Raw genomic sequence first — 20,501 nt, 5'->3', positions numbered from 1 at the left:
TATGGTATACATAAGAGATACCAAAATGTCACCAGAAAATGCTAGAAACAATATTTAGCAAAGTGGCAAGGTGTAAAATCAACTTACAAAAATCTTTACCCCTTTTAGATATCAACGACAAACACACTGAGAAAGAGATCATGGGCATACTCCAAATTTATCATAGCATCAAAGATAATAAAATGTCTTGGATAAACCCAAAAAAGGAGGTGAAAGACCTCTACAATGAAAAATTAAAAACTCTGAAGAAGTTGGGAAAGATACTAAAAAATTAAAGATATCCATATTCATGAATCAGTAAAATTAATATTGTGTAAATAATCATCCTATAAAAAGCAATTTACAGATTAAATTAAATATCAAAATAGCCACACCATTCTTCACAGAAATCGAAAAAAATCGTTCTAAAATCCATATACAACTAGAAATGACACTGAATAGCCAAAGCAATCCTAAGCAAAAAGAATACTGAAGGGATTGCTATTCTACACTTCAGATTGTGTCTCCTGGCAATGTCAGCATCTACACCCATAACCTCTCACCAACACGACTGCTTAAACATGATCTCAACAAGGACTAACCAATAGACATGCCAAAGTGAAGAAGAAAAAGCCCAGAAGGCTTCAACTCTACACAACTAACCACAGGCACCTAAGAAACACTGAAAGTGGGAGAACTTTCTTCCCTGCGGAAGAGCAACCAATTTGTTGTCCAATACAAAATTGTCAGTCCTGAAAAACATACATATAACCAACATTACACAGTCAGAGCATGTTCTATTTAGGATTATGTATGTATGTATGTATGTATGTATACAGATATGCATGTAATAACAGCTAATTAAAAAAGATGCCATGAATTTGAAAGAGAGCAAGGGGAGGGGTGTATGGTAAAGTTTGGAGGGAAGGGAGAAATATTGTTATAATATTATAATCACAAAAATAAAAATATAAAAGCAATAAATATAAAAACATGGTAGAAGGCCCAAACATGAGCATATATAACTTCAGGCACTTCATATTTGACAAGGATGTCAAAAACGTTCTCTGGAGAAGAGCAAGCATCTTCAACACATAGCACTGGAAAAACTGGGTGTCCACATGTAAAAGGATGAAATTAGACCCATACTTATCACCTTGCACAAAAATACAAATGGATCAAAGACCTAAACATGAAACCTGAAACATGGAAATTGCTACAAGAAAATATAGCAGTGCCCACATGATATAGGTGTAGGAAAGGACTTTCTGACTAAGACTTCAGTTGCCCAAGAATTAAGGTTAACAATTGACAAGTGGAACTTCATGAAACTAAAAAGCAACTGCACAGCCAAAGAAACAATCAACAGGTTGAAGAGGAAGCCCACGGAATGGGAGAGAATCTTTGTCAGCTATACATCTGACAGAAGATTAATATCCAGAGTACATAAGGAAATAAAAAAACAACACAGAGTCATTTAAAAAGTGGGCCTTGGCCTTGAACAGTGTTCTCAATAGAAAAAAATAAAAACATCTAAGAAATACCTCATGTGTTTACCACCCTCAGCAATTGGGAATTGCAAAGGAAAACAAGTTTGAGATTTCATCTCACCCCAGTCAGAATTCCAAAGATCAACAAAACAATTCACATTGTCCACTGTTGATGGAAATACAAACTGGTACAGCCAGACTAGAAGTCAAAAACTAAAAATAAATCTACCACATGACCAGCTATACCATTCCCTGACATATGCTCAAAGCACTCAATATCCACAGAAACATGCTCAGCAATATTTATAGCCACGATATTTACAGTCTGTATTTTTAAAATAAGACCCTGGTAGGTTATCCAATGCCAAGTGGTCATCTCCAAACATGTACACATTTGAGCAACATTAAATGGACTCAGACAGGTTGCATGTGTGTGTGTGTGTGTGTGTGTGTGTGTGTGTGTGTGTGTGTGTGCGCGCATGCACACATATGCATGTGTGTTTAACAATAATAATTTAAGAAGTCATAAAGTTGAGTGAGACATGGGAAGAACTAGAGGGAGGAGAGTGTGGAGTAGAAATTATGTAAGTATAGTTCTAACACGAAATTCTAAAAAAAATGTTTAAAAATGCAATTACTTTAAACAATTGATCAGTGTAGTTTATATATACTATGTTGAAACTACATTTTCATTTACTGTTTTAAAAATCTGGTAGTATATAGTTTAGTGTCTAAATCAAGATTTAATACCATAACTATATATTATGCATTGATATAATTTAGATAATATAAAACTAAGTAAAATTAACTTCTACTTTAAATGCACAAAACCTAGCTGGCCATTGTGGCACTTGGGAAACTGAGGCAGGTGAATCTCTGTGCATCCCAGGCCAGCCTGATCTACATGGGACAGCCAAGACTATATAGTAAGGCCTTGTCTCAAAAAACAAAAAACAAAAACAAAAAATAAATAAAAGTATAAAGCCTTTATTTTAGATATAAGGTCTCATTTTTTTAAAAAGCCAATTTGTATCTTACTGATGTGCTTTGAAGGAGGAACTCTGGCAAGACTGTAAATTATCAGAATTTCTTATGAGATTACAAGACAGGGTAATACCATGATCTATGAAAACAGAAAGCTCATTTAGTCTATTTTTAATTGTAATCCAAGTTCATGGCAATAGCCAACCTAATATAAAAGTTTAATCTTTCCCATTTCATATTATAAATTTTATGCTCTGATATCTATTCCAAGAGAAGTGTACAAACTAGAGCAACTAGACAAGGAGCACATGCTAACAAAGTCACAGTATCTACTTACTCATTGCTCTCTCAATATGATCATTAGCAAAAGGAATGAAGAAACCCAGGAGACACTGTACATTTTGTTATGATAGGCAAACAGTTTTGCTTAGAAAACAGCAAAGTGATTTTTGTGCTTGACAGAGATAAACTAGTGATTATCTATCTTGATATAAAATTTTACAAAAGATTCATATCTACATGCTAATGACCCAAAACTCTTATGAATCATAACCAGATATTTATTATTTTTACTTCTCTGTCTAATATTTTCATAGGAAATATGAAACAATGCTATGGTAAAAACTGGTATATGAATAGGAGTTACTTATGAAACATGGAGAAGAGTGTACCTGTCCAACCAAGCAAGGAGACTCTTGGCTGCTCCAATCAGATCCACAACCGAGGTCAGAAAGTCGTTCGGCAATTTTCTGCTGGTCCTCCCATCATAATGGCCACTCCTTCTCCTTCCTGTTATGAAGTTCTGTAGATTTTTGGCAGATGCATTCAACTTGTGGGAAAGGGTTTTTAGATTTTCTGTTTCTAAGCCATAATTCTGAATAATAAAACAGAGAAAAATACATTTAATGACAATATTTCCTTTATGTATTAAAAAACTTACTGATATAAATAAAGAATTTACTGGGCATTTTACTATGTAATAGCAGTGGGACAATGTTAGAATTACAAATGAGTAAGAGAGATTCCTGGCTTAGTGGAACCCATAGTCAAATGCATGTTTGGGGATATCAAAGAAAACAATTATAATAAAGATGTGCTAGCTAGCTTTTATCTGAACTTGAAACAAGCTAGTCATCTGAAAGCAGGGAACTTCAATTGAGAAAATGCCTCCATAAGATCTGGCTGTTCACAGGAAAGCCTGTAGGGCATTTTATTGATTAGTGATTGTTGTGGGAAGGCACAGTCCATTGTGAGTGGTGCCACCCCTGAACCAGTGGTCCTGGGTGTCAATAAGAAAGTAGGCTGAAACCAAGCAGTGGTGGTATACACCTTTAATCCCAGCACTCAAGTTCAAGGACAATCTGGTCTACAGAGCGAATTCCAGGTCAGCCAGGGCTACACAGAGAAACCTGTCTTGAAATACAAAAAAAAAAAAAAAAAAAAAAAAAAAGAAAGAAAGAAAGACAGACAGACAGACAGACAGACAGACCAAAAGAAAGTAGGCTGAGTAGGCAGCCATGAAGAACAAGCCTGTAAGCAGGACTCCTTAATGGCCTCTGCATCTGCTCCTGTTCACAGGTTTCTGCCCTGACTGCCTCAGTGATGAACTGTGATGTGCAAGTATAGCAAAAACAAACAAACAACAACCCTTTCCTCCCCAAGTCACTTTGGGTCATAATGTTTCATCACAGCAATACAAATCCTAACCTAGACAGATATTTTTGAAAGGATTTCTTCAAGAAAACAAAAACCTGTGTATGAGATATACTTAGCCGCGTTCTTTGTCCTATTTATTACCTACATGTTCATATACTTGGACACTAACATGTGGACCGGGAAGCAGTCATGATTTAGAACTAACTCAACAAAGACAGTCTAGTCTTAATAAATTAGCATTAAATTCATACATCTTCTCTTTTAATTACATACATGTAAAATATTATGTATGACAGAAATGAAGGAACACATTCAACATTTTAGAAAATAAAGTTGGCTAAATCCTCATTAGTCACAAATTCTCATTAAACACCTAACTAAAAATTTAATATTAACACCAAAAATTTTATAATGTCTATTTCATTTTAATGAATCTTTAATTTGAATGCACCATGCAGCAGATATTTAGATTTATAATACTTTTCTTTGTAAATATTGGTGAATTCTAAAAGTCTTGCTTTAATGAAAGTTTTTAGAAAGCAGATTATTTTGAATAAGTTAAGCAATTATGGTTCCAAGAAACAAAATCTTAGCAACTTCAGGCATCAATTTTTTCATAAAAATAACTATTATATTAAAAGTGTATAAAATGAAATGACAATCATTATCCTGATAATTATGATTATCAATTTCAATCAATTCACCTATAATTCCCAATAAAAATACATTGTCAGCACATTAAGGGCTATACAATAAACTGTTCACACTTTATGCTTTTACTGTTATAGATAATATTTGTACTTTCATTTAAGAATGATAAAGCATCATACCTTGAAAGAGTTAATGAGCCTCTAAATCATAATTATATTACTTCTTTTGGGAATAACATTGCACATTTAATTAATATATATGATGTTTAATGGTACAAGAATGGAAAATGACTAAATAAACCCTGGATTTTTGTTAGCAACTACAATAATTGTTCCCTATAAGGACTAACTTCAAAACAAGAGAGACAGAAATAGCATAGCTTAAAAGAAACAAAGAAATTTGGTAATTTTTCTGTGTCTTTACACTAGGAACAGAAACTTCAAAAAATATGTAAAAAGGAGAAGAGATCATAGTTCTCTCAAAGTTTCATTCAGTAAGATATTAATTTAATGCCCTGTTCATGCTAACCATTGCACAGAAAAATTAAAGAAAAATGATATTTTTAATTAGACAAGACTATCTTGGAAGAGTCGACTGGGCAACCACAGAACTAAGTGAAAAATTATACTACAGAATATGTATGTGATCTTTCTTTCTTTTTGTCATATATCATCATATAATACCAAACAACCAATATTTTCATTTTCTCCTAATCATTCCATGTTCTTTCATACTTGTCTTTAAACATAAAATTCCTTATTCACAGATAACTTCTTTTTAAAATTGATGTACTATAGTTAATTTTTAATGTTAAAATTTTGTTTTTATTTTATGCAAGGTATATGAGTATTTTGCCTGCATGTATTTCTGTGTACCACGTGTGAACAATGCCTGTAAAGGTCAGAAGTAGGTGTCAGATCCTCTGGAATTGGAGGTTGTAAACTTTCTATGGTGCTGGAATCTTACTGTGAAAGAGAAGCCAGTGCTGTTAATACTTATGGCATCTCTCCAGCCCCCAACTAATTTCTTTTTTGCTCAGAAAATATCTTTCCAACCTGCAAATGTCACCAACACTTTCTACACCACTCAGCAATATTTCTCAGTGTTGTTTTTAAATCTGTATTGTCTTTATCAACTTTTATCTTCCTTAATGGGATCTTGAGGGTACAGACCATGCATTTTTCATGTTTGTATTCCCACCAGTAGCATGTTTGAACATGAATATATACTTGTTGAAAGAAAGATATAAATAGAAGTAAAGGAAAAGTAGTAAGGCCAGCCAGCATAAGCCAGAGAGATAACACAGATTTCTATTTCTAACAGTGAATTCCTGGTCTAGTCAGCTCAATTTGTTGATAAGGTAGCTTACTTCCCAAATTTAAATGACGATGCAAGTATAATAGAATTCTCTGCTAATAAATTTACTTTATAATCACTAGAAAACATCTGTTGGATCCACTGGACAATGTCTGTACTTCTGACTAGCTGATATGTAGCCATTTGGAAGGGATGAAAAGGATGTTCAATATCTGAAGTATGTTACCAGATGACTGCTGAGCAAACACAGAAAAACATAGGAATTTAATGTTTTGGCATTTCTTTCCTCTGTGCCATCTTCCAAAACAGAGTAACTACATGAGGAAGTATTCAAATTATGCAACACTAAGATGCTGAAGCTTGAACTGTAGAGCTTAGCATATGAAAAAATTCAGCACAGTTCCATGGCTCAATTTTAAAAATGGTCTAGACATAACCTCTGATACTGTTTTTATATGTGAGCCAAACTCCAAAAGCCTACATGTCTAGATGAACTACACATGATGCCATCTTTCCTTCATCCAACTGACAGTGCAGGAGTCTGTCAAACAAGAGGAGCTACTGTCATCAGATATATATGTTTGAACGTCAAGCTCTGAAACACTGAACTACAAACACTGTAAAATGTGGCAAACAGAGACTGCTAGGTTATTATCCCTCTACAACCTACTTCTACCTCTACAGTAACTTCAGGGCCAGTGAGACATGAATTTGAAGATTAGTGTGCTTAAACACTAGGTCCTTTTCTTACCATTAGTATGGTCTTTTGCTTCAGGCATAACTGCTTCAATCTGAATCAGGTAGATTGTGAGTCCACATTCTGGTCTCAATCAGTCAGTTAATATCTCTCTCTCTCTCTCTCTCTCTCTCTCTCTCTCTCTCTCTCTCTCACTCTCTCTCACCCCCCGTGTGTGTGTGTGTGTGTGTGTGTGTGTGTGTGTGTGTGTGTGTATGCATTATTTTATCTATGTGGAATACCATTCTCTTGCTTCCTCCACCCACCAGTCATACTCATCCTCCAATAGGCTGATTATGTAATATGCACCCATGTAGATCAATAAAAACAGTTATTTTCTTTTTTCTGTATTTCTACAATATTTACCACATATTCTATATTTTGGTCATTACAGTATTAGGATTGATTATTTATTTGCCATTCTCCTCAAATATGTTTTACAAGGGGACAAAAGTCAAGTCTTACTCACAGTTGAAAAATTACTAAGTATATAAATTGATGCTTCAGTTGAACTGTATTTAATTTATCCATTTGATTTTACTAGTCATCATCTAAATAATAGTTATTGTATAGTGTGTGCTAAACACTGAATTAGGCACTATACAAACATAATTCCTTATTCTTCATACCACTAAAAGGAAGTGGTATGATTATCTCAGCTTTAAACAAACTATGGCTACGAGTTAAATGATATGCTCATGAGTTCTCAGGATCTGGTTGAGCCAATATTCAAATTCAGGTTATAGCATTATGTAGATATCATTTTTTCTATATGTATTTAGTTCTCTTATCTTAAAAATAACTGAAATAATTTAAATCATTCAGGTTAGTTTTACCTGACTTTATCTGGAGGAAATCTATGACTATATCTAATATCAGAATATCTAACGTATTATCACAAGCTTAGAAAAAGTTTATTTTGACATTCATTTCTCTTGACTTTATTATGCATTTTCATTAACTGAAGAAAGCTATCATATAATGTGTGATATTTTATTTTCACTGCTTATGTGTGGAAATAATATCTAAATAATTTGTTTTAAAGCTTTTTAAAAACACGATAACTTAATATTTCAAAATTTAGAAGAACTGGATTTTACAACTGATTATACATAATTGTATATATAAAGCACCACTGCTAAAATTCTCCTTAGCTAAGCTCCAACTTGTTTTTCACATGGTGAAATAAAATATTACTAGTTGAGTTTTAAGCTTCTTTGTCATTTAGCACTAATGGATTAAATTTACAGAAGTATACAAATACTACATGTAAGTATATAAATACTATACTTAAAAATGAGAATTTTCACATACATGTATCTAGGTTATAATAAAAGAGAGAGAAAAAAGTCAAAAAAGTGGATAGTGGAAGACAGACATCAAGTTTTCTTTCCAACCAGTTTCAGTCCTTACCAATGCACACAGAAGGTCAACTGCCTCCAAGATCAGCTCCTGATGGCCAATACGGCTGACTCCCAGATCTTCTAGTTCCTGATGTGTGATGCGTAGCAGCTGATCTCCACTGATCTTCTCCCTCTCAAAGTTCTTAATATACTGCTGCAAACAGTCATCAAGACCTATAAAATAAAATTAAAAAGAACAAAATAGAAAAATATTGTTGAAACAAACAAATTGATGGGCAGATGGGAAGCCAGCAATAACTCCTACCATGCCAAAACTTAAATCCATTTTCACATTGGACTAGTCAAATCTTCCACCTCTTCTCAATATATATGTGAGCTGTAGCAAAATATTATATTCTTCATTATTAGATTCCTATTCCTATTCAAACTTTACTGGGTAATCACTAAAAACCTCACTTCTCTTCTAAGTTTTGATTTCAGACAAATATGCAGAATAATGAATATAAACAGGTTCCCCTACTTTCAGATTTACATGTGCCATACTACTACTTTTTCTTTAACATAATTTCATAGGAAGGGGCCTTATTCTTTCTACATAGCCTAATGAATCTGTCTTCCTGAACTCTGAACTCCTGTCTTCTATCACCATAGAACTACTTCAATCATTTTAAAACTAAATACTTTGTTTCAATAAATTTCTATTCTTTGATGCCTTTTGTATTTAACACTCTGCTATCTTAAAGATAAATTTAAAAAAAAAACCCTGATTTCCTTCATGCTGTATTCTGTCACTCTTTATAGACCTAAGCACTCTTTCTTTTCTTTTCTTTTTTTAAAGCTGCAATGAATTCCCTAATTCATTATCATTTGGATTTAATTCAAGTTCATAGTATATAATCACATTAGAATTTATGTTCTTAAAATAATTCTTTCAAGATTCCCCATGACAATTAATAAGTGATTGTCCAGCCTATAGTTAATGTTCAATCATTTACAAAAGTGGACTGGCACAAATGGCAAATTGGAATAATATGACTAGGCCTCTAAAATTTTAGGTAAGGATTATCAAGAAAATTAAATAACTAACACAAACTAAGTGGTATTGATTATATCAAAAAGGGAGATAAGATTCCACAATGTGCTACATCTTGGCAAAAATTATGAGGGAGTAGAAATCATAAGCAAGTAGAGGAGGGGGAAAGATATGGTTAAAACATATATACCAAATGAACAAAGACCTGCAATAGAGATATATAGCCTCAAGAGAGAAAAACAGTCCTAAAAACAGTCTGGTTCCTGACAACATATAATTGTCTTCATGTTGCTGTATTAAGTGAAATAATTTTGGCCCTCGCCAATACTCACATAGCAGTGAAGAATCAATGAAAAAATAGTATTGTGGAAAACCACAAACTAAAGTTTTTTTTTTTTTTTTTTTTTTTTTTTTTTTTTTTTTTTTGGTTTTTCGAGACAGGGTTTCTCTGTGCAGCTTTGCACCTGTCCTGGAACTCACTTGGTAGCCCAGGCTGGCCTCGAACTCACAGAGATCCGCCTGGCTCTGCCTCCCGAGTGCTGGGATTAAAGGCGTGCGCCACCACCGCCCGGCAAACTAAAGTTTTTTAAAGAAAGTTTGAGAATATAATAAGGTGGCACAGCCATATCTGAATGGAATGGCAGAAGTCATAAAGCCAGCACAGCTGCTTGACAAAGATCCAGCAAAGCTGAGCCACATGATGGCTGCCATGTCACCTTTGGTTTTCACCTCCACCTGTTACATACTTGGGGCACTTTTAATATTTGTACAATTTGAGGATATTAGATTGCTGGACAGTTTCTTATGAATCATTTATGCCTTCTCCCAGGAATGCTGCATCTAAGCTTCTCCAGGACAGTCCTGAACATACTATTCCCCCCCACACTTTGAGGGAGATATCCTTATCTACTTGGAGGTCTCCATTACGCCTTGAGACATTCTTGAAACATCTGTCCCTGTACTTACAAAGGAACAAGATAATTCAAAACAAAGTAAACTTAAAAAGGTCAACAAGAGCCAGGCAGCAGTGGTGCACACCTTTAATCCTAGCACTTGGGAGGCAAAGCCAGGCAGATCTCTTGAGTTTGAGGCCCGCCCAGTCTACAGAGCAAGATCCATAACAGGCACCCAAAAACTACATGGAGAAATGCTGTCTCAAAAAAAAAAAAATCAGCAAGATTCGGTAGGCTAGAAGAGTTGGCCACAGGTCAAAGTATAAGCCTCTTTCCTCTGTACACTCAGACAATTATGTGGCATATACCTCTGCCCTACACAAAGACATTTTGATGAGCAAAGTATGCAGTGGAAAGATGATAAAATATGAGATGTCAAGGGACTTCCCTTTCTTAGAAATGTTAGCATATGCAGAGCCACTATGGTGACATATAACCAAGGAACAACAGAAGGCTAGGATTAGACATATAAATAAATTCTATAAAGATGTAAAATATAAACATTGTATTATGCCAGAACTAATAACTGCAGCAGTGTTGGCCTGAGGATTTTTCTTGGGTACTCTCATCACAAGTGTTAATAATATACTGTTGGGACACGGCAAAATGCCCAGGGCGGTTGAAGATTTTGTTTTGGTCTAGTGTCCTTGAAGCAACCAAAGCTACCAGCCTGAGAAAAGGTGTTGTATGCCTCTAGATTCTTAAAAATTGGATTATGGGGTTAATGAGTAAGAATGACAACTCTGTTTATTAATGATGTCAAAACTTGAGGGAAAATGATTGGAAATGATAACTCTGTTCTGTCATAGTTTATTAATGATGACTAAAAGATGAGTAAAAGGAAGTGAAACACATGTCCAAAACCAAAAAACGATATGATCTATGTTTTGGAACATCATGAATGTATCCCTGCTTACTAAATTCTATATAAATAAAGATGAACTCTGGCTGCTAGTCAGTTAAGCTACAAGATTCTCCTGACTACCATGGCCTGCCTCACTTCCTTCTTCTGATTCCTTACATCCTCTGCTAGGACCTGTCCCACTGGAGATGACACCTGTATGCTTCCTCTCTGTCCATCTCTCTTAAAATGATACTAAGAAGTATCCTGTGTCTTATTCCTCCATTGATGCTCTTGCATCCACCCATCTTCAGACCCTGCCCTCATCTGGAGCTGTACTTTGGCAATAAGGGAACATATCATGTTATTTATGGTTTCTCGTCATGAGTGTTATTTTCATGGTTATGAAATAAGACAGCATTGAATGAGCAGAGGAGTCTTCAACAGAGATTATAATAAGAGGAGAGAGCAGGAAGAAGATACCTGGAAAATCTGGGCTGTCAGATACTTGAAAATATTTGTATGTAGAAAAGAACCATTTATTTCTATTGAAACAGAAAAAATAAGGAGAAGATAGGTACAAATGAAGGTAGACTATGAGTATAAGAGGAGAGACTCCTACCTAAAAACTTTAAGACTATTGTATAAATACACATGAAGGTGCACTGAAAATTTAAAAAGCAAAACAATCATGTACACTGGTACTATTATTACAAATGTATGCTAAGTACCTAAAGAGTCTGTACTAAATAAAATGTGACAGTGTCACAAAGTAAAATGGGATTCTTATTTGAAAAGGAAAATATTCATGTCAGCAACAAGAGGAAGATGAGGAAACTATGTGTCATGCACAGCCCTGAATGCTGGTGATAGAAGAGTAAATATGACATGGATCTTGTGAAATATATTTCTTTCAAGATTGAGATAGGTATGCAAAACGATTATTAAAACTTGATGCATTAAGGAAAGTAGTGAAGGCCTAAAAATATAAATGGATAGGATGCTCTGGGGAAAGTACATAGGGTAAAAAAATATAATGGGCCAGAACACCTAAAGATGGCTACAGAAAACTGCATCTAAGAATGGGAACAAATACAGTTCAGAGAGGAACAGATAATAAGGTAGTTGGGATAGACAAGTAATTAAATGCAATAAAGCATCCCATTCATATAAGGAATGAAACTATCCTGAATTTGACAATTAACAGATCATCAGTGATTTTAGTCAAAGGTGTATTAAAACAATAAAAACAGAAACCAGATGGTGAGGGGTTGGGGAGTAACTTAGCAATGAAAAAGGCAAAGGGCTTGCATACAGAATATTCCCTTAGGAAATTACATAGTATTGGTGAGGATGAAGAGTAGATAAGGAGGTGCCAAATAAGGGACTATTGTTACATCAGTTTTAAACCTTGACCATGCACCAATAAGTATATGGGCAACACAAATTGGACTTGATGTTTTTAAATTTGGAGTGGGAGGGGAGTGCTAGGATGGGAGGGTGAACCCAGGAGGAATGGGAAGCTGATGTGTGATTGGGGTGCACTGTACAAAATTCTCAAATAATTAATAAAAATATTATGTTGGGGAAAACAAGAAATTAAAACAGCAAGATTAAGTAACTCCCTAAGTATATGTAGTAAGTAACTAACCAGAAAATCAAGACTAAAACCTGGTCCTAGAGGATTTGAGGTTGGATCTGTTCTGACTACATCAGACCACCTAAAGTTTAAAAAAATTTCCAACAATAAAGTGGATGGCATTCTTGCAAAAAAGGGCAGCATAATGAAAAGAGAAAACCATAGTTTTTTATGAGACAAAATAACATTAGGTAACAGAATCATACTCTTTTTTCACGAAGGTGAAAACAATGCTAGTTAAAACTACCAAGGACTAAATTCCATGCTGACATATTTCCAGGAAATGAGAAAAATGTAAAGTACCTGACAGACACATATGCTAAAGCTGCATTCAAATGAATAAAAGAGCAAGCATTCTCATTAGTCTTTAGACAACCCTGAAATCAATATAATCCATGCTGACTTGGCAAACTCTTCTCTATGTTAGTCAATGCAATTGTTCAGTTATCCCTTTGCATAAACATCGTTGCTCTCTAACAAGTAACATACAATTCATTTTCACATGGATTCTCAAGAAAACCAAATAAAATAGAAAAAGAGGACAACTTTCTTCTAGGCCTGTACTCAATTACTCTGTCCTAATTTATTTCAGAAAAAGACTGCTTTCAATAGCTTTGTTATTTCCAAAGAAGAAATAGTAATGCTGAAGAATAATACTATTGTCTATATATTTGTATGTGTGTTTACTGTGTACCAAGCACTAATCTAAGCACTTTACAAATATTTTCTCATTTAATTTTTATAGCAAGCTTATTAATTGCATATCGCTAATTGCATAATCTGAAAATTTGGGGCCATGTCTAGAATTCTATACCTTTGAAATGGAAGGTGGGGCTTTAAGGCAAGTTCATTTTCCCTGTTTTTAAATACTCCACTGAAGTGAGAATGGAGGAAAAGTAGAAAGGACTGCTTACAATCCTCCAGAGTAACCATTTTGATCATACCAGTCATTAAAATCAAAAATATTTTCCATTTATAAAGCTAAAGATCTTGTTAAAACTGTTTAAATTATGATTTTTATCAAAACACATTTAATTGTGTCATTTACATATGCAAAATTCAGCAGGACCATGAAAATTGAAAGTAACAAAAATATGGTTACCCATATAATGGGAGCTAAAATAACAATGATATAAACTAGTGCATACCAATGAAGAATTCAGATTCATTAAGTGTGCAAAGCACTATAACACAGATTCTAAATTGTCTAGGAGTTAATGCGGAGGAAATACGATTAGATATAATTTAAAGCTTTCAATAGGTAAAAGAAAGTCAATCCCTCATATAAGACTATCTGTTCTTGATCCTTAACTCAGCAAATAGATTTCTTAAAGAAGTATATACCCCCAGCATCTAGCCTGGGCAACACAATAGACCCAACTCTGTTGGTGGAGGTGTGGGTGAGCCAGATCCAAAGTAGTAATTGTGACTGGAGAGATACGCTCTCCCCCAATCAATGCTGAGGCAGGTGGGAGAGCTGGCCTTGTGGGCCTAAGAACAGGAGAGCTGTCCCTCACCCCCACTCAGGAAAGCAGGCCCTGCACTTTACCAGGGAAGCACAATAGAGCCAACACTGTTGGCACAGGTGTGGGAGAGCCTGACCTGAAGTTGTGAGCAAGAGAGCTGCCCGCCCCCCACCATCAATGCCTGAGGCAGGTGAGAACTGGTCCTGAGAACACAAGAGCAGGAGAGCTATCCCTGCCCCCCACCAGCTGCCAACACTTGGGAGAGCAGGCCCTGCACCTCACCTGGGTAACACAATAGAGCCAACTCTAAGGTGGTGGGTGAGCCAGCCTGGAAGTTGTAAGTGTGGGAGAGCTGTCCTTACTACTCCTCTGCCATGTGGTGGTGTGGGAGGGTGAGAGATGACCCCCCCATACCCCTTACCGCCTACAACAGAAGAGAGAGCCGACCCTTCCTCTTACCAGCTGCAGCACTCAGGAAACAGGCCCTGCCCCTCACCTAGGCAGCACAGCAGAGCTGCCTTGTGGTCAGAGCTGAGGGTGACCCAGTCCCAATGTTATGAGCAAAGGAGAGCTGTCCCCATTACTCATCAGACATGTGGTAGCATGAGCAGAGTAGCATGACACCCCCACCCCAATAAACGCTTAAGACAGGTAGAGGAGCTGGCTCTGGTGTCATAAGAGCCTTCACCAGCTGCACCACTTGGAAGAGTGGCCCGTGTGTCCGGCCTGGGCAACACAATAGAACTGGCCCTAGTGGTGTAGGTGTGGAAGAGCTGACCCTGAAGGTGTGAAAGCAGGAGAATCAGCCCACCCCTCACTTATTGCTGCAAGAGTTGAATTAGCAGGGGCAATGCTGGTGGTGAGGACAGGGGAGAATTAGCTGGTGGACCAACCCTATAGCTCTCAGTCCTAGAACCAGGGTTATGACTTGACCCACCCAGTAGCCACCCTATCTATGATCTGCTGGAGCACAGGAAGGGATCTGACCTCCAGACCTAAAGCTGCAGAATCTCTGAAAAACAGGGCAACAACAGCATAACCAAGAGGAGTTCCAGTGAGGGCAGAAACCAGAGGCCTTGAAGCAGACCAATGACTCCTTGCAATGAACACTTGCAAGTAAAGATACATGAACAAAGGGATTTACTGTGTGACTCACTGTGTCACACTGCAGCTTCCATTACGTGATTTTTAATTTTTTCTCTTTTTCCCCTTAAAATTTGTTTTATTTTGGGGGTGCAGGAGGAGGGCAGATTATAAGGGATGGTAAAATGAGTGGGATCAAGATATATGATGTAAAAGATATACAGAATAAAGTAAAAAAAAAAAAGAAAAAAATATATACTGTGTTCTACATCTAGTCATAATGGGTTGTAGAAAAATGTATGTTTAAATTTATTTCCTTTAATAATGCTACAGTGTATAAGAACATTATGATTCCATATAACAACATATTAATAGAACATACTAATTCCATATATTAGATAGATAGTAAAAGGTGAATCTTATTTGAATCATATTGTGAAAACTAAAAGTTTGTCTATGGGTGTCTAAAATGTTTTGGATACATACTACACGTCCATTTAAGGTAATGAAAATTTCAAATAAAAACTTTTATTCCCATACTTATTTCTAAAGGAAAATGTACAAATTTTGTGGTTTTAATAGTGGGAATACAAGCCACAGGTAACAAAAGAAAAAATACATAATTTTTACTTCATGAAAATTAGAGACTTTTGCATGGCAAAGGTTACTATTAATTCAGAGAAAAGAGAACACACAGGGGAGAAAATATTTGTAAATCATACTTCTAACAAGCTATTAATATCCAGAATATATAAATGATACTAAGCTTAATGACAAAAAATGATTAAAATGGACAAATAACTCAGACATTTCTTCAAAGGATATTTACAGATAGCCAGTAACATATGAAAATAGTGTGCAATATCACTAATCACCAGAAAAATGAGAAGTAGAAAGGAGAAGATATTTATAATGTAAATGATGATGACTAGAACTCAGAACACACAGCATATTACTATACACCTCTCAGTTTGGTCAAGAAAACTGGGTTACACTTAGCACAGAAGCAGAAGCTGTATTATTAAAAAAAATTATGATTGCTCTAATTCTAATTTCATTTCTGCTGCTGTGATAAAATACCCTGACCAAAAGCAATTTGGGGAAGAAAGGGTTTATTTGGCTTACAATTCCAGGTTATAGGTCATCATTTCAAGGAAGTTACAAAGGCTGGAGCTTAAAACCCTAATCTCATCACACCCAGCCAGTCAAGACCAAAGACAACTGCATACACTTATGCTGCCTGCCTGCCTGTCTGCCTTCTTGCCTGTTTGCTTGCTTGCTTGCTCTGAGCTAGCTTTCTTTGTTCTTACAAAGCTCACGGCCCAGCCCACAAAAGGTGCTGCTCACATTCAGGATGGGTCTTTTCGCTTCAATTAACAATCAAGACAATTCCTCACAGACATGCCCACAGACCAGCCTGATCTAGATAACTTATCATTGAGACTCTCTTCCCAGGTGATTTCAGGTTGTGGCACATTGACAGTTAAAACAAACCAGCACAGTGGTGAACTCTATGATGATCCCATGGTTCCTGCCTTCTGGTGTTGTCATATTAATAACAATAACCCAAAGCCATCTTGAGACAGCTGGTCATATTGCACCCATAGTCAAGAAGCAGAGACCGACCATTGAGTGCATGCATGGAATGCTTAGCTTACTCCTCTGCATTTTATACAATCAGGATCCCCTGCTTGGGGAATGATGGTCCAGCCCACAGGTAAGATGGGTCTTCCCACATATACTAACTTAATACAATCCCTCACAAATATTCTCAGAGGCAAACTAATAAAGACAATCCATCACAGGGGTGTTTGTTGCTGTGGGATGGTCTGTATGTCAAGTGTGTTGCTGATTGGTCAGTAAATAAATCACTGATTGGCCATTGGCTAGGCAGGAAGTATAGGTGGGACAAGGAAAAGAATTCTGGGAAGTGGAAGGCTGAGAGGGACACTGCCAGCCGCCATCAGGACAAGGAAGATGTAAGGTACCAGTAAGCCATGAGCCATGTGGCAAAGTAAAGATTAATAGAAATGGGCTAAATATAAGAGTAAGAGCTAGATAATAACAGGCCTGAGCTAATGGCCAAGCAGTTTAAATAATGTAAGAGTCTGTGTGTTTATTTTATAAGTGGGCTCTGGGACTGGCGGGACTTGGTGGCGGGAGCTGGAGAAAAGTTCTCCAGCAACAAATGGCGTCCAACGTGGTGGCAAGAGTTTCCACCTAAAAACTTAGAAAAAAGATTCTAAAACGGAGCTAAAAACAGCTTCCTAATTGTCTCTCTCAAATAAGCGGCAGCTGCCGGTTTGAGCTACTGGCGGGTTCCTAGCGTGCGCTCTCGACCTGCAGTATGGTGGGAATGAGGCCTCTGCAAGTAGCACATTAAACTGTGTGGTGAATTTAGCCTTTGCTAGTACAAAACAAAAAAAGAGGTTTCTGGGCTACACGCTACTTTGGTAAAAGTGTAGACCCACTATTTCTGAGAGTTACGGCTCCCAGAGCTGGCGGAAAGCGGACTGCCGCCATGTTGGGAAGCTGAAGTGGGCCGAGCCAGCAGCCACTGCGCCATTTCAGGCTTAGAAGGCTGCAGTTTAAAGCAATAGGCTCAAGCTAATATAAAAAAATAAGCCACGTAAAGATGGCTACCACACAAAGAATCTGGATTATGTTCTCTTTGATATTCGTAACTGCAGAAAAACATTTGATTGTAAAAGCTGTTGAGTTATGCCAAAATGTATATTTTAAAGGTACCTTGACTTCAAAATTTGGATATAAGGATATGTTGCTTTGGAAAAGAGTCTCTGCTCTTGTTTCCACAGAAAGCCAGAGACTATGGATTTGTTCCAGATTAAGATACATCAGGTTTGACCAGCCAAGACCCCCTGAAAGGTCTCCAATGACACCATGGCCCAGATGATTCAACATCCAGAATGGTTTCAAGTCAACTGGCTCAGATATACAGCCTCACGGACTACTCCATGATCCTAAAATTTTCTTTCTGTCTCCAGAAGATACAGCGCCCCCCTCCAGCAGGAAGTAGTAAGAGAAGCTACGCCCAAATTCCCAAATATACCAAGCTGGCTTTAGAGATGGAATTGGCTCACTCCCCCTCTAAACCCAGACATATTGCTCAAAGAAAAAAAAAATGGTTAAGAGATTCTTGTGTCCCAAATCAGAAGAGCCCTCTGGTGTGGGACAGAGAAAAAACAATATTTTTATTTAAATCAGGTTGATTATAAATACAATCTCTTTCTAAAGAAAAAAAGGGGATAGTTTAGATATGATAGGATGAAAGGGTAGATTAATGAACCTACTTTTAAAGAGTAACAACTTGTTTAAAATGTTTTACATTGCTACAGATTTTAGTTTATTGATACAAGTTTAAACTTAATTTTGTTATACTGTATATATATTTCTATTCTTGTTTGAGGTATTATGTTTATGTAACTCATTTAAAATTGTAATGGATAATTAAAAAATAGATTAATAGTTAGTCATCTATGATAATATTTGTAGCCATGTTAGTTAAGTCTTCTAGGTATACATAGATATATTTCAGATAGATAGGTAGTCTTCAAACACTTCAAAGACCTACAGAATATGGCATTTAAAATGTTTTAAAAATTTAGACTTTTTGGACAGTGAGACATGTCTGCTCCTGACAGCACCGATTTACTTCAGAGAGGAGGATGGGCATTGAAGACACTCCATACGGAGTTTATCTTCACCTTGACAAAAATAGCCATTTGGGCAAGAAACTGTTCTTGCCTGGACTGTCTGATCAACTGGACATGCAGGACCCATACAAAGGTGACCACTGAACTTTGCTTGACAAAATGGTCCTTCAGGTTCCTGCTTTGCAGAGAAAACTGCCAGACATTCTACAGGACACAGAGAAAAGTGAATAAGAGACTCTAGGCCTGTGGGCTGAAGACAGATGCCCCAACTTTACAAGAGAACTTTGAATGACTGTCCAGGCTGCCAGCTGTCTCTGTCTACCCTACAAGACTCCTAAAAGTTGCTTATATCCTTCTCCATTTCTCAGGTAGTAATATATCCTTCTGAGGTCTTTGATGTGGTTAAAGACTAGATACTTACAATTTTCCTTAGTTATAATAAAAGATAAGTTAGATATAAAACCTTAAACTTACAAATATAAGATAGATAGGATCTCTTCTTTAATATTGTAACTGTAATTCTTGCTTGATAATTGTTTTGTTATATGTAATTTTACTATGTTAAAGTTAAAACCTTCCTTTTTAAGAAAAGAAAAGGGGAAGTGCTGTGGGATGGTCTGTATGTCAAGTGTGTTGCTGATTGGTCAGTAAATAAATCACTGATTGGCCATTGGCTAGGCAGGAAGTATAGGTGGGACAAGGAAAAGAATTCTGGGAAGTGGAAGGCTGAGAGGGACACTGCCAGCCGCCATCAGGACAAGGAAGATGTAAGGTACCAGTAAGCCATGAGCCATGTGGCAAAGTAAAGATTAATAGAAATGGGCTAAATATAAGAGTAAGAGCTAGATAATAACAGGCCTGAGCTAATGGCCAAGCAGTTTAAATAATGTAAGAGTCTGTGTGTTTATTTTATAAGTGGGCTCTGGGACTGGTGGGACTTGGTGGCGGGAGCTGGAGAAAAGTTCTCCAGCAACAGTTTGTTATCTGCTAGGTAACAAGTTGATAACATATTAAGTTAAATATCTTATTTTATGTCTAATTACTAATGTTATATTTGTATTTATATATATTTAGATATGAACTTTCCTCCCTAAAAGATTGAGGTATTGAAAATGCAGTCTCCAACTGGTGGCATTATTTTGGAAAGCCTTTGGAATCCTACTTTGGAATGTTGAAAAGGCGGGGCTTAGCTTGAGGAAAGAGGTCTCCGTCCTTTTTCTATCCTTCTTTCTGCCTCCTTTTCATCATAAGGAAGCAGTCTCTGTCATAAGTTCCTGCTGGAATCATGTTCTACCTTAACATGACCTAGAATCATCAGAGCCAAGAACTCTAAGTTAGAATGTCCCTTTTAAATTTTATGATTTTGAAATATTATGTGCATATGTATTTTGTTTGTATATCACACATGTGCCTGTTGCCCACAGAGGCCAGCAGAGGGGTTCATATGCCCTGGAACATGGTCATGGGCCACCATGTGGGTGCTGAGAACAGTACCTGAGTCCTCTGCATAAACAGCAAATTATCTTAACCACTGAACCATCTCCCCACTCCCAGATGGAAACTTCTTAAACTATAAGCTAAAATTAATTTTATCTCACTTTAAGTTATTTTGGTCAGGTATTTGATCACATCGGT

At 36.5% G+C, this 20,501-nt stretch overlaps 1 protein-coding gene across 1 annotated transcript in view; it reads right to left on the bottom strand.

Annotated features, from left to right (window-relative positions):
* Cnksr2 (connector enhancer of kinase suppressor of Ras 2) overlaps positions 1-20,501 on the bottom strand; it is a 237,507-nt gene that overhangs the window by 180,332 nt on the left and 36,674 nt on the right. Inside the window, exons 2-3 of the mRNA XM_059251058.1 lie at positions 8,227-8,390; positions 3,125-3,327 (exon numbers count right to left, since the gene is read on the bottom strand). Coding sequence (XP_059107041.1) covers positions 3,125-3,327; positions 8,227-8,390 — 367 coding nt within the window. The remainder of the gene's footprint in view (positions 1-3,124; positions 3,328-8,226; positions 8,391-20,501) is intronic.

Source organism: Peromyscus eremicus, chromosome X (genome assembly GCF_949786415.1).
Source record: "Peromyscus eremicus chromosome X, PerEre_H2_v1, whole genome shotgun sequence".
Taxonomy (NCBI): Eukaryota; Metazoa; Chordata; class Mammalia; order Rodentia; family Cricetidae; genus Peromyscus; species Peromyscus eremicus.
This window is presented reverse-complemented; position numbering and strand designations above follow the sequence as displayed.